Below are 14,420 nucleotides of genomic sequence, written 5' to 3'. Positions count from 1 at the left end.
TTCCCTTGATCTGCTGACAATGCTCCTACTAATGCAACCCAATATGCCGTTAGCCTTCTTAGCAACAAGGGCACACTGCTGACTCATATCCAGCTTCATATCCATTGTGACACCCACCTATCTAAAGCCCCCCATATGAACGCTCCCCTGTACTCACTGTGACAACCTCACTCCGTAGAGTCCTTTATAATCATTGGCTCCCTCCAAAAGATCCCCTCAGTCAATGACACTATCCCCTGCAGTTTTCAGAGTAGCAGCCCTGTTAATCTGTATCCGCAAAAAGAACAAGGAGTACTTGTGGCACCTTAGAGACTAACAAATTTATTTGAGCATAAGCTTTTGTGGGCTATAGTGGGCTGTAGCCCACAAAAGCTTATGCTCAAATAAATTTGTTAGTCTCTAAGGTGCCACAAGCACTCCTGTTCTTTTTATCCCCTGCAGTGTCCTTTTTAATCACCAATACGCCCACCCACCTGCTCCCATTTAATCACTGGAAAATCCCCACACAACCCCATATAATCACGAGGACACCCCCAAAGAACCTTCTATAATCTCTGAGACACCCATCCACAATATCCCCTCAAACACCACTCACAAAGTCCCCTCTTAATCTCCATCACAGAGACTCCCAAAATAACTCGTTCAGACCTCCACGACCATTGAGGCAATTTCACACGGTACCAGTCCTCAAGACATCTCATATGTACTTGACCTCTTATGGATAGGATAGATGATTCTTTCTCCTGGGGAAAGAGGTGCTGACTAAAACAGAACCAAAAGATGACCCTGAGTCATCCCCTGACGGAGGCATCTGAATCTTAGACCAGTGGGTCGTTAAGTTGATGAGGGAGCCTGCAGGGCAATGGATTCATCTTAACTGATGATTATGGACTACTTAAAGAAGCCATTCCTGGTTGGCTGGGACTCACTGAGGTGGGCTACTAGAGGTGGTTAAGAGTAGAAAGGTTTGTCTCATAATATTGGCTTAAAACAGCAGCATGTTGGCCGTGAGATCCCAGCAGCCAGAGGCCAAATAAAACCAGAGGCTGACTCCCTTGAGGAAGGAGTGGAGTTGATGGCATTCACACAATTTTGTGCAATCCTGCTGGCTGGGCCTAAGGAATGGGTTTATTGTCACTTGGTAGCCAATCTAAGAGGTGCTGTACTCCTGCTGGAGAATTTTCTAGGTGCTGAGCTGAACTATGGAGCTGCAACCCTAGCTGGGAAATCAGGGTTTAGGTGATGAAAAGCAGGTATGCAGTGAAGGGACAGCCACGAAGAACTGTGGATGCCATTTAAAGGATTTTAGTGGGTTGGGATTTCTTGCTTTGAGCCATTACACATTTCTGGGTTGAGGGTCACAAACAGCTCTGCCTAGTTTCACATGGCAGACCTACAGCAGCCTCTACTGTTCCATTCCGCAAAAAGAAAAGGAGTACTTGTGGCACCTTAGAGACTAACCAATTTATTGAGCATAAGCTTTCGTGAGCTACAGATGCATACTTTCGGATGCATACTGTGGAAACTGCAGAAGACATTATATACACAGAGACCATGAAACAATACCTCCTCCCACCCCACTCTCCTGCTGGTAATAGCTTATCTAAAGTGATCACTCTCCTTACAATGTGTATGATAATCAAGGTGGGCCATTTCCAGCATAAATCCAAGTTTAACCAGAACGTCTGGGGGGGGGGGGGAGAGGAAAAAACAAGGGGAAATAGGCTACCTTGCATAATGACTTAGCCACTCCCAGTCTCTATTTAAGCCTAAATTAATCGTATCCATTTTGCAAATGAATTCCAATTCAGCAGTTTCTCGCTGGAGTCTGGATTTGAAGTTTTTTTGTTGTAAGATAGCGACCTTCATGTCTGTAATTGCGTGACCAGAGAGATTGAAGTGTTCTCCGACTGGTTTATGTATGTTATAATTCTTGACACCTGATTTGTGTCCATTTATTCTTTTCCGTAGAGACTGTCCAGTTTGACCAATGTACATGGCAGAGGGGCATTGCTGGCACATGATGGCATATATCACATTGTGGATGTGCAGGTGAACGAGCCTCTCATAGTGTGGCTGATGTTATTAGGCCCTGTGATGGCGCCCCCTGAATAGATATGTGGGCACAGTTGGCAACGGGCTTTGTTGCAAGGATAGGTTCCTGGGTTAGTGGTTCTGTTGTGTGGTATGTGGTTGTTGGTGAGTATTTGCTTCAGGTTGGGGGGCTGTCTGTAGGCAAGGACTGGCCTGTCTCCCAAGATTTGTGAGAGTGTTGGGTCATCCTTCAGGATAGGTTGTAGATCCTTAATAATGCGTTGGAGGGGTTTTAGTTGGGGGCTGAAGGTGACGGCTAGTGGCGTTCTGTTATTTTCTTTGTTAGGCCTGTCCTGTAGTAGGTGACTTCTGGGAACTCTTCTGGCTCTATCAATCTGTTTCTTCACTTCCGCAGGTGGGTATTGTAGTTGTAAGAATGCTTGATAGAGATCTTGTAGGTGTTTGTCTCTTCTGAGGGGTTGGAGCAAATGCGGTTGTATTGCAGAGCTTGGCTGTAGACGATGGATCGTGTGGTGTGGTCAGGGTGAAAGCTGGAGGCATGTAGGTAGGAATAGCGGTCAGTAGGTTTCCAGTATAGGGTGCTGTTTATGTGACCATTGTTTATTAGCACTGTAGTGTCCAGGAAGTGGATCTCTTGTGTGGACTGGACCAGGCTGAGGTTGATGGTGGGATGGAAATTGTTGAAATCATGGTGGAATTCCTCAAGGGCTTCTTTTCCATGGGTCCATGACGAAGATGTCATCAATATAGCGCAAGTAGAGTAGGGGCATTAGGGGACGAGAGCTGAGGAAGCGTTCTTAGTCAGCCATAAAAATGTTGGCATACTGTGGGGCCATGCGGGTACCCATAGCAGTGCCGCTGATCTGAAGGTATACATTGTCCCCAAATGTAAAATAGTTATGGGTAAGGACAAAGTCACAAAGTTCAGCCACCAGGTTAGCCGTGAGATTATTGGGGATAGTGTTCTTGACGGCTTGTAGTCCATCTTTGTGTGGAATGTTGGTGTAGAGGGCTTCTACATCCATAGTGGCCAGATGGTGTTTTCAGGAAGATCACCGATGGATTGTAGTTTCCTCAGGAAGTCAGTGGTGTCTCGAAGATAGCTGGAAGTGCTGGTAGCATAAGGCCTGAGGGGGGAGTCCACATAGCCAGACAATCCTGCTGTCAGGGTGCCAATGCCTGAGATGATGGGGCGCCCAGGATTTCCAGGTTTATGGATCTTGGGTAGTAGATAGAATATCCCAGGTCGGGGTTCCAGGGGTGTGTCTGTGCGGATTTGATCTTGTGCTTTTTCAGGAAGTTTCTTGAGCAAATGCTGTAGTTGCTTTTGGTAACTCTCAGTGGGTTCATAGGGTAATGGCTTGTAGAAAGTGGTGTTGGAAAGCTGCTGAGCAGCCTCTTGTTCATATTCTGACCTATTCATGATGACAACAGCACCTCCTTTGTCAGCCTTTTTGATTATGATGTCAGAGTTGTTTCTGAGGCTGTGGCTGGCATTGTGTTCTTCATGGCTGAGGTTATGGGGCAAGTGATGCTGCTTTTCCACAATTTCAGCCCGTGCACGTCGGCAGAAGCACTCTATGCAGAAGTCCAGTCTGCTGTTTCGACCTTCAGGAGGAGTCCACCTAGAATCCCTCTTTCTGTAGTGTTGGTAGGGAGACCTCTGTGGATTAGTATGTTGTTCAGAGGTATTTTGGAAATATTCCTTGAGTTGGAGACGTCGAAAATAGGATTCTAGGTCACCACAGAACTGTATCATGTTCGTGGGGGTGGAGGGGCAGAAGGAGAGGCCCCGAGATAGAACAGCTGCTTCTGCTGGGCTGAGAGTATAGTTGGACAGGTTAACAATATTGCTGGGTGGGTTGAGGGAACCATTGCTGTGGCCCCTTGTAGCATGTAGTAGTTTAGAAAGTTTAGTGTCCTTTTTCTTTTGTAGAGAAGCAAAGTGTGCGTTGTAAATGGCTTGTCTAGTTTTAGTAAATTCCAGCCACGAGGAAGTTTGTGTGGAAGGTTGGTTTTTTATGAGAGTATCCATTTTTGAGAGCTCATTCTTAATCTTTCCCTGTTTGCTGTAGAGGATGTTGATCAGGTGATTCCGCAGTTTCTTTGAGAGCGTGTGGCACAAGCTGTCAGCATAGTCTGTGTGGTATGTAGAGTGTAATGGATTTTTTACCTTCAGTCCTTTTGGTACGATGTCCATCTGTTTGCATTTGGAAAGGAAGATGATGTCTGTCTGTATCTGTACAAGTTTTTTCATGCAGTTGATAGATTTCCACTCCATACGGCTAAATGCAGTGCCTTGCATAATGACAGGTTTCAGAGTAACAGCCGTGTTAGTCTCTATATAATGTCTTCTGCAGTTTCCACAGTATGCATCCGATGAAGTGAGCTGTAGCTCACGAAAGCTTACGCTCAAATAAATTGGTTAGTCTCTAAGGTGCCACAAGTCCTCCTTTTCTTTTTGCGAATACAGACTAACACGGCTGTTACTCTGAAACCTGTTCCATTCCGGGGTCTCTGCTATTCCTCTGACCGTGCATTTTTTTTAAAAAGGAGGAACTGCGCAACCTCCCTCTCATACAAATGACCATAGTGGACATGTCCAACATATCACAATTTGCTTTCTCTGTTTGCCTTGAGGACTTCCTGAATGCCACAGTCAGCAGGGCATCTGATTACATCACCTTCCCCAGGAGAGCAATCATGGGGAAGTTCTACTGGAGAGCCCACTTTCTGTTGGTGCTGGGAACCATGCATAGAACCCATAGTTCCTGGAGTGCTCCCAACTGAAACATTGCAGCCTTTAGGAACAGGAAATATTTCTATTCAATGCATGAAGATGCTGTGTGTATGAAACCTGCAAACTACCAAATTTTACTTTGCAAACTTTTGAAATTTTTGTACATAGCCTTTAATCTTCCTGCATTGGGAGACTTCTTTCCTACATACTCAGAGGAGGTCATGCACTTATAGAGTCCATATAGTTGTCTGTCGGGCTAAGAGTTAATTTGACCATGGTAAGAATATACGTTCCTTAATCAATAGCAGGTGTTTTTCCTCTTCTGCATGTGACCGATTACATTTTTAGCTATCATAATAAGATGGTTGCCAAGATTTTGATAAAAGTTCATCAGAGGAGTATTTGGATAGAATCCTAAGGGGGGGAAATGGCTGGGTAAAATGGAATGTGGAGTCCTCTGATGCCATTTGAAATGTCTTTGCCCTGGTCTACACTAGGACTTTAGGTCGAATTTAGCAGCGTTAAATCGATTTAAACCTGCACCCGTCCACACAATGAAGCCCTTTATTTCGACTTAAAGGGCTCTTAAAATCGATTTCCTTACTCCACCCCTGACAAGTGGATTAGCGCTTAAATCGACGTTGCCGGCTCGAATTTGGGGTACTGTGGACACAATTCGATGGTATTGGCCTCCGGGAGCTATCCCAGAGTGCTCCATTCTGACCGCTCTGGACAGCACTCTCAACTCAGATGCACTGGCCAGGTAGACAGGAAAAGAACCGCGAACTTTTGAATCTCATTTCCTGTTTGGCCAGCGTGGCAAGCTGCAGGTGACCATGCAGAGCTCATCAGCACAGGTGACCATGATGGAGTCCCAGAATCGCAAAAAAGCTCCAGCATGGACCGAATGGGAGGTACGGGATCTGATCGCTGTTTGGGGAGAGGAATCCGTGCTATCAGAACTCCGTTCCAGTTTTTGAAATGCCAAAACCTTTGTGAAAATCTCCCAGGGCATGAAGGACAGAGGCCATAACAGGGACCCGAAGCAGTGCCGCGTGAAACTGAAGGAGCTGAGGCAAGCCTACCAGAAAACCAGAGAGGCGAACAGCCGCTCTGGGTCAGAGCCCCAAACATGCCGCTTCTATGATGAGCTGCATGCCATTTTAGGGGGTTCAGCCACCACTACCCCAGCCGTGTTGTTTGACTCCTTCAATGGAGATGGAGGCAGTACGGAAGTAGGTTTTGGGGACGAAGAAGATGATGATGAGAAGGAGGTTGTAGATAGCTCACAGCAAGCAAGCGGAGAAACCGGTTTTCCCGACAGCCAGGAACTGTTTCTCACCCTAGACCTGGAGCCAGTACCCCCCGAACCCACCCAAGGCTGCCTCCTGGACCCAGCAGGCGGAGAAGGGACCTCTGGTGAGTGTACCTTTTAAAATGCTATACATGGTTTAAAAGCAAGCATGTGAAAGGATTACTTTGCCCTGGCATTTGCGGTTCTCCTAGATGTAGTCCTAAAGCCTTTGCAAAAGGTTTCTGGGGAGGGCAGCCTTATTTCGTCCTTCATGGTAGGACACTTTACCACTCCAGGCCAGTAACACGTACTCGGGAATCACTGTAGAACAAAGCATTGCAGTGTATGTTTGCTGGCATTCAACCAAAATCCGTTCTTTATCTCTCTGTGTTATCCTCAGGAGAGTGAGATATAATTCATGGTCACCTGGTTGAAATAGAGTGCTTTTCTTCAGGGGACACTCAGAGGAGCCCATTCCTGCTGGGCTGTTTGCCTGTGGCTAAACAGAAATGTTCCCCGCTGTTAGCCACAGGGAGGGGGGAAGGTTGAGGGGGTAGTCACGCGGTGGGAGGAGGCAAAATGCGACTTTGTAACGAAAGCACATGTGCTATGTATGTAATGTTAACAGCAAGGTTTACCCTGAAAGAGTGTAGCCACTGTTTTATAAAATGTGTCTTTTTAAATACCGCTGTCCCTTTTTTTTTCTCCACCAGCTGCATGTTTTTCAATGATCACAGGATCTTCTCCTTCCCAGAGGCTAGTGAAGCTTAGAAAGAAAAAAAAACGCACTCGCGATGAAATGTTCTCCGAGCTCATGCTGTCCTCCCACACTGACAGAGCACAGACGAATGCGTGGAGGCAAATAATGGCAGAGTGCAGGAAAGCACAAAATGACCGGGAGGAGAGGTGGAGGGCTGAAGAGAGTAAGTGGCGGGCTGAAGAGAGTAAGTGGCGGGCTGAAGACAGGGCTGAAGCTCAAATGTGGCGGCAGCGTGATGAGAGGAGGCAGGATTCAATGCTGAGGCTGCTGCAGGACCAAACCAGTATGCTCCAGTGTATGGTTGAGCTGCAGCAAAGGCAGCTGGAGCACAGACTGCCACTGCTGCCCCTCTGTAACCAACCGCCCTCCTCCCCAAGTTCCATAGCCTCCACACCCAGACGCCCAAGAACGCGGTGGGGTGGCCTCCGGCCAACCAGCCACTCCACCACAGAGGATTGCCCAAAAAAAAGAAGGCTGTCATTCAATAAATTTTAAAGTTGTCAACTTTTAAAGTGCTGTGCTTAAAGTGCTGTGTGGCATTTTCCTTCCCTCCTCCACCACCCCTCCTGGGATACCTTGGTAGTCATCTCCCTATTTGTGTGATGAATGAATAACGAATACATGACTGTAAAGCAGCAATGACTTTATTGCCTCTGCAAGCAATGATTAAAGGGAGGAGGGGAGGGTGGTTAGCTTACAGGGAAGTAGAGTGAACCAAGGGGCGGGGGGTTTCATCAAGGAGAAACAAACAGAACTTTCACACCGTAGCCTGGCCAGTCATGAAACTGGTTTTCAAAGCTTCTCTGATGCGTACCGCGCCCTCCTGTGCTCTTCTAACCGCCCTGGTGTCTGGCTGCGCGTAACCAGCAGCCAGGCGATTTGCCTCAACCTCCCACCCCGCCATAAACGTCTCCCCGTTACTCTCACAGATATTGTGGAGCACACAGCAAGCAGTAATAACAGTGGGAATATTGGTTTCGCTGAGGTCTAAGCGAGTCAGTAAACTGCGCCAGCGTGCCTTTAAACATCCAAATGCACATTCTACCACCATTCTGCACTTGCTCAGCCTGTAGTTGAACAGCTACTGACTACTGTCCAGGCTGCCTGTGTACGGCTTCATGAGCCATGGCATTAAGGGGTAGGCTGGGTCCCCAAGGATACATATAGGCATTTCAACATCCCCAACAGTTATTTTCTGGTCTGGGAATAAAGTCCCTTCCTGCAGCTTTTGAAACAGACCAGAGTTCCTGAAGATGCGAACATCATGCACCTTTCCCGGCCATCCCACGTTGATGTTGGTGAAACGTCCCTTGTGATCCACCAGAGCTTGCAGCACTATTGAAAAGTACCCCTTGCGGTTTATGTATTCGGCTGCTTGGTGCTCCGGTGCCAAGATAGGGATATGGGTTCCGTCTATAGCCCCACCACAGTTAGGGAATCCCATTGCAGCAAAGCCATCCACTATGACCTGCACATTTCCCAGGGTCACTACCCTTGATATCAGCAGATCTTTGATTGCGTGGGCTACTTGTATCACAGCAGCCCCCACAGTAGATTTGCCCACTCCAAATTGATTCCCAACTGACCGGTAGCTGTCTGGCGTTGCAAGCTTCCACAGGGCTATCGCCACTTGCTTCTCAACTGTGAGGGCTGCTCTCATCTTGGTATTCATGCGCTTCAGGGCAGGGGAAAGCAAGTCACAAAGTTCCATGAAAGTGCCCCTACGCATGCGAAAGTTTCGCAGCCACTGGGAATCGTCCCAGACCTGCAACACTATGCGGTCCCAACAGTCTGTGCTTGTTTCCTGAGCCCAGAATCGGCATTCCACAGCATGAACCTGCCCCATTAGCACCATGATGCATGCATTGTCAGGGCCCATGCTTTCAGAGAAATCTGTGTCCATGTCCTGATCACTCATGTGACCGCGCTGACGTCGCCTCCTCGCCCGGTATCGCGTTGCCATGTTCTGGTGCTGCATATACTGCTGGATAATGCGTGTGGTGGTTAATGTGCTCCTAATTGCCAAAGTGAGCTGAGCGGCCTCCATGCTTGCCTTGGTATGGCGTCCGCACAGAAAAAAGGCGCAGAACGATTGTCTGCCGTTGCTCTGATGGAGAGAGGGGCGACTGACGACACGGCTTACAGGGTTGGCTTCAGGGAGCTAAAATCAACAAAGGGTGTGCCTGTACATCAAGGAGTATTTCAGGCAGGACTGCACGGAGGGTTCCAATAAGAAATGGTGCACCTAAGTTATCGTTGTTATTGGAACAAGGAGGTTAGCCTGGCCTCTGATTGATACATGGCTAGATTTACCTCGCTGCACCTTCTCTGTGAGTGACTGCAGTGTAATCTAGACAGGGGAGGAGGCAAATGAGTTGTCACGGAGTGTGGGGGAGTCCAGGCCCTGCACCCCTCTTCCTGGGATCCACTGAGACTCTCAGCCAGCCAGTAAAACAGAAGGTTTATTGGACAACAGGAACAGTCCCAAACAGAGCTTGTGGGTACAACCAAGACCCCTCAATCACGTCCTTCTGGGGGAGCAGGGAGCTTAGACCCCAGCCCTGGGGTTCCCTGTGTTCCTCCACCCAGCCCCAAACTGAAACTAAACCCACCCAGCAGGTTCCCTGCTGCAGCCTCTGTTCACATTCCTGGGCAGAGGTGTCACCTCCCCCTCCCCCTCCTGGCTCAGGTGACAGGCTCTCAGGTCTCCCATCCCCAGGACACATTCCCAGGTCAACACTCCCCCCTCCCTGCTGAGTCACATCGTCACATCTCTCCCCCCTTCGAGACTGAACTGAGCGGGGTCACGCTGACCAGTGACCTGGGGAAGTTCGGGGCCCCCTCTCTGGGACAGCGCATCCGCTATCAGGTTGGCACTTCCCTTCACGTGGACCACGTCCATGTCGTAATCCTGCAGGAGCAGGCTCCATCTCAGGAGCTTGGCGTTGGCTCCTTTCATCTGGTGCAGCCAGGTCAGGGGAGAGTGGTCGGTGTAGACAGTGAAGTGTCGCCCGAAGAGATAGGGCTCTAGTTTCTTGAGGGCCCACACCATGGCCAGGCACTCCTTCTCGATGGCCGCGTAGTGTTGCTCCCGGGGTAGCAACTTCTTGCTCAGGTACACGATGGGGTGTCTCTCCCCCTTTTCATCCTCCTGCATTAAGACCGCCCCCAGTCCCGTGTCTGAGGCGTCGGTGAACACCACAAAGGGCTTGTCAAAGTCTGGGTTTGCCAGAACTGGGCCACTGACCAGAGCCTCCTTCAGCGCCCGGAAAGCCTCCTGGCACTGCTCGGTCCAGACCACCTTGTCTGGCTTCCCCTTCTTGCATAGCTCCGTGATGGGGGTGGCGATGGCGCTAAAGTGGGGCACAAATCTTCGGTAGTATCCTGCCATCCCAATAAAGGCTTGGACCTGCTTTTTGGTGTGGGGAGCGGGCCAGTCTCTGATCACCTCCACCTTGGCTGGTTCCGGCTTTAGGCGGCCGCTCCCCACCCGATGGCCCAGGTAAGATACTTCCGCCATCCCCACCTTGCACTTCTCCGCTTTTACAGTCAGCCCAGCCCCCTGGAGTCGGTCCAGCACTTGTCTAACCTGGGACACGTGGTCCTCCCAGGTCTGGCTAAAGACACAGATGTCATCAATATACGCCACGGCAAAACTCTCCATCCCCCTCAGGAGCTGGTCCACTAGGCGCTGGAAGGTGGCCGGCGCTCCCTTGAGGCCGAAAGGCAGGGTCAGGAACTCATAGAGCCCCAGAGGGGTGATAAAGGCCGATTTCAGTCGGGCATCTGCATCCAGCGGCACTTGCCAGTAGCCCTTTGTAAGGTCCATGGTGGTGAGGTACCGAGCTCCTCCCAGCTTGTCTAGGAGCTCGTCCGGCCTGGGCATGGGGTAGGCATCAGATACAGTGATGGCATTGAGCTTCCGATAGTCCACACAGAACCGGACCGACCCGTCCTTTTTGGGGACCAGCACCACTGGCGAGGCCCAAGGGCTGGCAGATGGCTGGATCACCCCCAAAGCCAGCATGTCCCGGACCTCTCTTTCCAGGTCCTGAGCAGTTTTCCCTGTGACTCGGAAGGGGGAGCATCTTATCGGCGGGTGTGACCCTGTCTGCACCCGGTGGACAGTCAGATTAGTGCGTCCAGGCTGGTTGGAAAACAGCTGTCGGTACGGATGCAGCACCTCCCTGACCTCAGCTTGCTGGGCAGGGGTTAGCTGATCCGAGAGGGGAATTGTTTCCAGGGGGAAACCAGCTCTGGTCCCAGGGAATAGATCTACTAAAGGGTCATCTCCCGGCTCTTCCCACTGTCCACACACGGCCAACACCACATTCCCCCTGGCATAATATGGCTTCATCATATTCACATGGTACACCCGGCGGTGGTGCGCCCGGTTTGACAGCTCCACCACATAGTTTACCTCATTGAGCTGCTTGACGACCTTGAAAGGGCCCTCCCAGGCGGCCTGTAGTTTGTTCTTTCTCACTGGGATGAGAACCATCACCTGATCCCCGGTGGCGTAGGCACGGGCCCGTGCCGTGCGGTCATACCAGACCTTCTGCTTCCTCTGGGCTCTGGCCAGATTCTCCCTGGCCAGGCCCATGAGTTCAGCCAGTCTCTCTCGGAAGATCAGGACATACTCCACCACTGACTCTCCATCGGAAGCGGCCTTCCCCTCCGACTCGTCTCTCATCAGGTCCAGGGGGCCCCTCACCCTCCTTCCATATAACAGTTCAAAAGGCGAAAATCCGGTAGACTCCTGGGGCACCTCCCTGTACGCGAACAGCAGGTGAGGTAAGTACTTGTCCCAGTCCTGCGGGTGCTGATTCATAAAGGTTCTCAGCATCATCTTTAGCGTCCCGTTAAACCTCTCCACCAGCCCATTGGACTGGGGGTGATACGCTGAGGCCCAGTCGTGCCGGACCCCACATTTCTCCCACAAGCACCGGAGCAGGGCCGACATGAAGTTGGAGCCTTGGTCTGTCAAGACTTCCTTGGGGAACCCCACTCGGCTGAAAATGGTCAGGAGCGCATCGGCCACGGTGTCTGCTTCAATGGAAGCTAAGGGCACTGCCTCGGGGTAGCGGGTGGCAAAATCTACCACCACCAGAATGTATTTCTTCCCCGACCGGGTCGTCTTGCTGAGAGGCCCCACGATGTCCATGGCCACCTTCTGGAAAGGCTCCTCTATGATGGGCAAAGGTCTCAAAGCCGCTTTCCCCTTGTCCCGGGCCTTCCCCACCCTCTGACAGGGGTCACAGGATCGGCAATACTGCCGGACCGTGGTAAAGACCCCGGGCCAGTAAAAGTTCTGTAGCAACCTCTGCCGGGTGCGCCGGATTCCCTGGTGCCCTGCGAGGGGGATGTCATGGGCCAGGTACAGGAGCTTGCGGCGATACTTCTGGGGGACCACCAGCTGCCTCCTGATCCCACAGGACTCTACTTCCCTTGTGGGAGCCCATTCTCGGTACAGGAACCCCTTCTCCCACAGGAACCTCTCCTGGCAGCCTCTCCTCATGGTCCGTACCACCCTGAGGTCGGCCAGGTCCCTGAGCTTCCGCAAGGAGGGATCTTTCCTCAACTCGGCCTGGAACTCAGCAGCTGGGGCAGGGACGGGGCCCGGTTCCCTCTCGCTGGCCAGGTCTGAGGCCTCCGCCTCTCTAAGCCGTGCCCCTCGGCCCTCCCTCCCCACCAGGGTAGGGTCCTGCGCCTCCGGTGTGATACCCTCCCCGAGGTCAGGGCGCAGTGCCCCTCGCCGGCTCTGGCTACGCGTCACAACCAGGGCGGCCTGGGGCTTGCTTGGCCAGTCCTCTAGGTCTCCCCCCATCAAAACTTCAGTGGGCAAATGGTGGTGTACCCCCACATCCTTGGGGCCCTCCTTGGCCCCCCATTTCAGGTGTACCCTTGCCACGGGCACCTTAAATGGGGTCCCGCCCACCCCTGTCAGGGTCAGATAGGTGTTGGGCACTACCCGATCTGGGGCCACCACCTCGGGCCGGGCCAGCGTCACCTCCGCGCCCGTATCCCAGTATCCATTGACCTTCCTCCCATCCACCTCCAGGGGAACAAGGCACTCTCTCCGGAGGGACAGCCCCGCGCCCACCCTGTAAACTGAGCACCCTGAGTCCAGAGCCTCCAGCCCTCCGGTGGAGCTGGCCTGGGGTACTCTTCCCTCCGGGGCAGGTGGTAAACTGGTAGGCCCCCTTTCCTGGGTCGTCTGCCCCTCGTCCAGCTGGGTCCCTACCCAGTTAACCCTGGGTAGGTTGGGTCTGCTCAGTCTGTCCCTGAGCCCGGGGCACTGGGACCGTACGTGGCCTCTCTGGCCACAGTGATAGCAGCTCAGGTCACGTTGGTCCCCTCGAGCAGGTCGGAGGGGCCCGACGCCAGGCGTTCCCCTTGGGAGGGGGTTCTCCCTATTTCCCCGCTGGGAGGCCCCCTGGTGACTCTCTCTCTGCATCGGGGGGGGCCTGTTCTTTTGGGGCTCCTCCCGGCTACCCCCTGACCGACTGTTCACAAACTCGTCGGCCAGCTGCCCTGCGTGCTGGGGGTTCTCGAGCTTTTTGTCCACCAACCACAGCCTCAGGTCGGAAGGGCACTGTTCATACAGCTGCTCCAGTACGATTAGGTCCAGCAGGTCCTCTTTAGCTCGGGCCCCAGCTGTCCACTTGCGGGCATACCCCTGCATCCGGTTGACCAGTTGTAGGTAGGTGACCTCAGGCGTTTTACGCTGACTCCGGAACCTTCTCCGGTACATCTCGGGGGTCAGCCCAAACTCACGGAGCAGGGCCTGCTTGAACAGTTCATAGTCCCCTGCCTCCGCCCCTGTCATTCGGCTGTACACTTCCACGGCTTTGGGGTCCAGTAAGGGGGTGAGAAACTGGAGCCTGTCTGCAGGGTCAACCCTGTGCAGCTCACAGGCATTCTCAAAGGCCGTCAGGAAGCTATCTATGTCCTCCCCCTCCTTCCGCTGGGCCAGGAAGCACTTATCAAAGTTCCTTGCAGTCTTGGGTCCCCCCGCACTCACCGCAGCCGCAGCCGGGGCCCCACTGCTCCTCAGCCTGGCCAGCTCCAGTTCATGCTGTCTTTGTTTCTCCTTCTCCTGACGCTCCCTCTCCTTCTCCTCCTGCTCATGTTGACGTTGTTTCTCCTTCTCCTCCTGCTCATGTTGACGTTGTTTCTCCTCATGTTGACGTTGTTTTTCATGATCCTCCAGCTCCCTCATTTTCATCTCCCTCTCCCATTCCAGCCGCCTCCGCTCCAGGGATGGGGAGCTCCGCCGGGAGGATCCCCTGCTGGGTGCCGGGGTCAGGGTGCCCTCGGTATTCGCTGGGCTTCCCCCAACCCCTCCCCCGGACATAGGTAGGAAGGGTCTCGGGATGTCCTCAGCAGCAGTCTGACCCCTCCCAGCCCGGTCAGGCCCCAGGGCCCACGCTGCGTCCCCCGGGCAGCTTCCCTCAGGGACAGGGATCGGGTCATCCAAGCGATCCCTCTCCTCCAGCTGGGCAATCAGCTGTTCCTTGGTGGACCTCCCGATGCGCAGCCCCCTCTGCCTGCACAGCTCCACCAGGTCG

The 14,420-nt window shown here is 52.4% G+C and overlaps 1 protein-coding gene across 1 annotated transcript; it reads left to right on the top strand.

The window, feature by feature from the left end:
• Positions 1-5,028: 5,028 nt before the first annotated feature.
• Positions 5,029-7,344, top strand: LOC311525683 (uncharacterized protein; the record flags this gene model as incomplete). Its single annotated transcript, XM_084637989.1, has 2 exons — positions 5,029-6,214; positions 6,803-7,344. Exons 1-2 carry the CDS (start codon positions 5,809-5,811, stop codon positions 7,342-7,344), a joined length of 948 nt encoding a protein of 315 aa, XP_084494115.1. The 5' UTR covers positions 5,029-5,808.
• Positions 7,345-14,420: the final 7,076 nt, after the last annotated feature.

Source organism: Lepidochelys olivacea (assembly GCF_965140295.1).
Source record: "Lepidochelys olivacea isolate rLepOli2 genome assembly, chromosome: 8".
NCBI classification, from domain to species: domain Eukaryota; kingdom Metazoa; phylum Chordata; order Testudines; family Cheloniidae; genus Lepidochelys; species Lepidochelys olivacea.
This window is presented reverse-complemented; position numbering and strand designations above follow the sequence as displayed.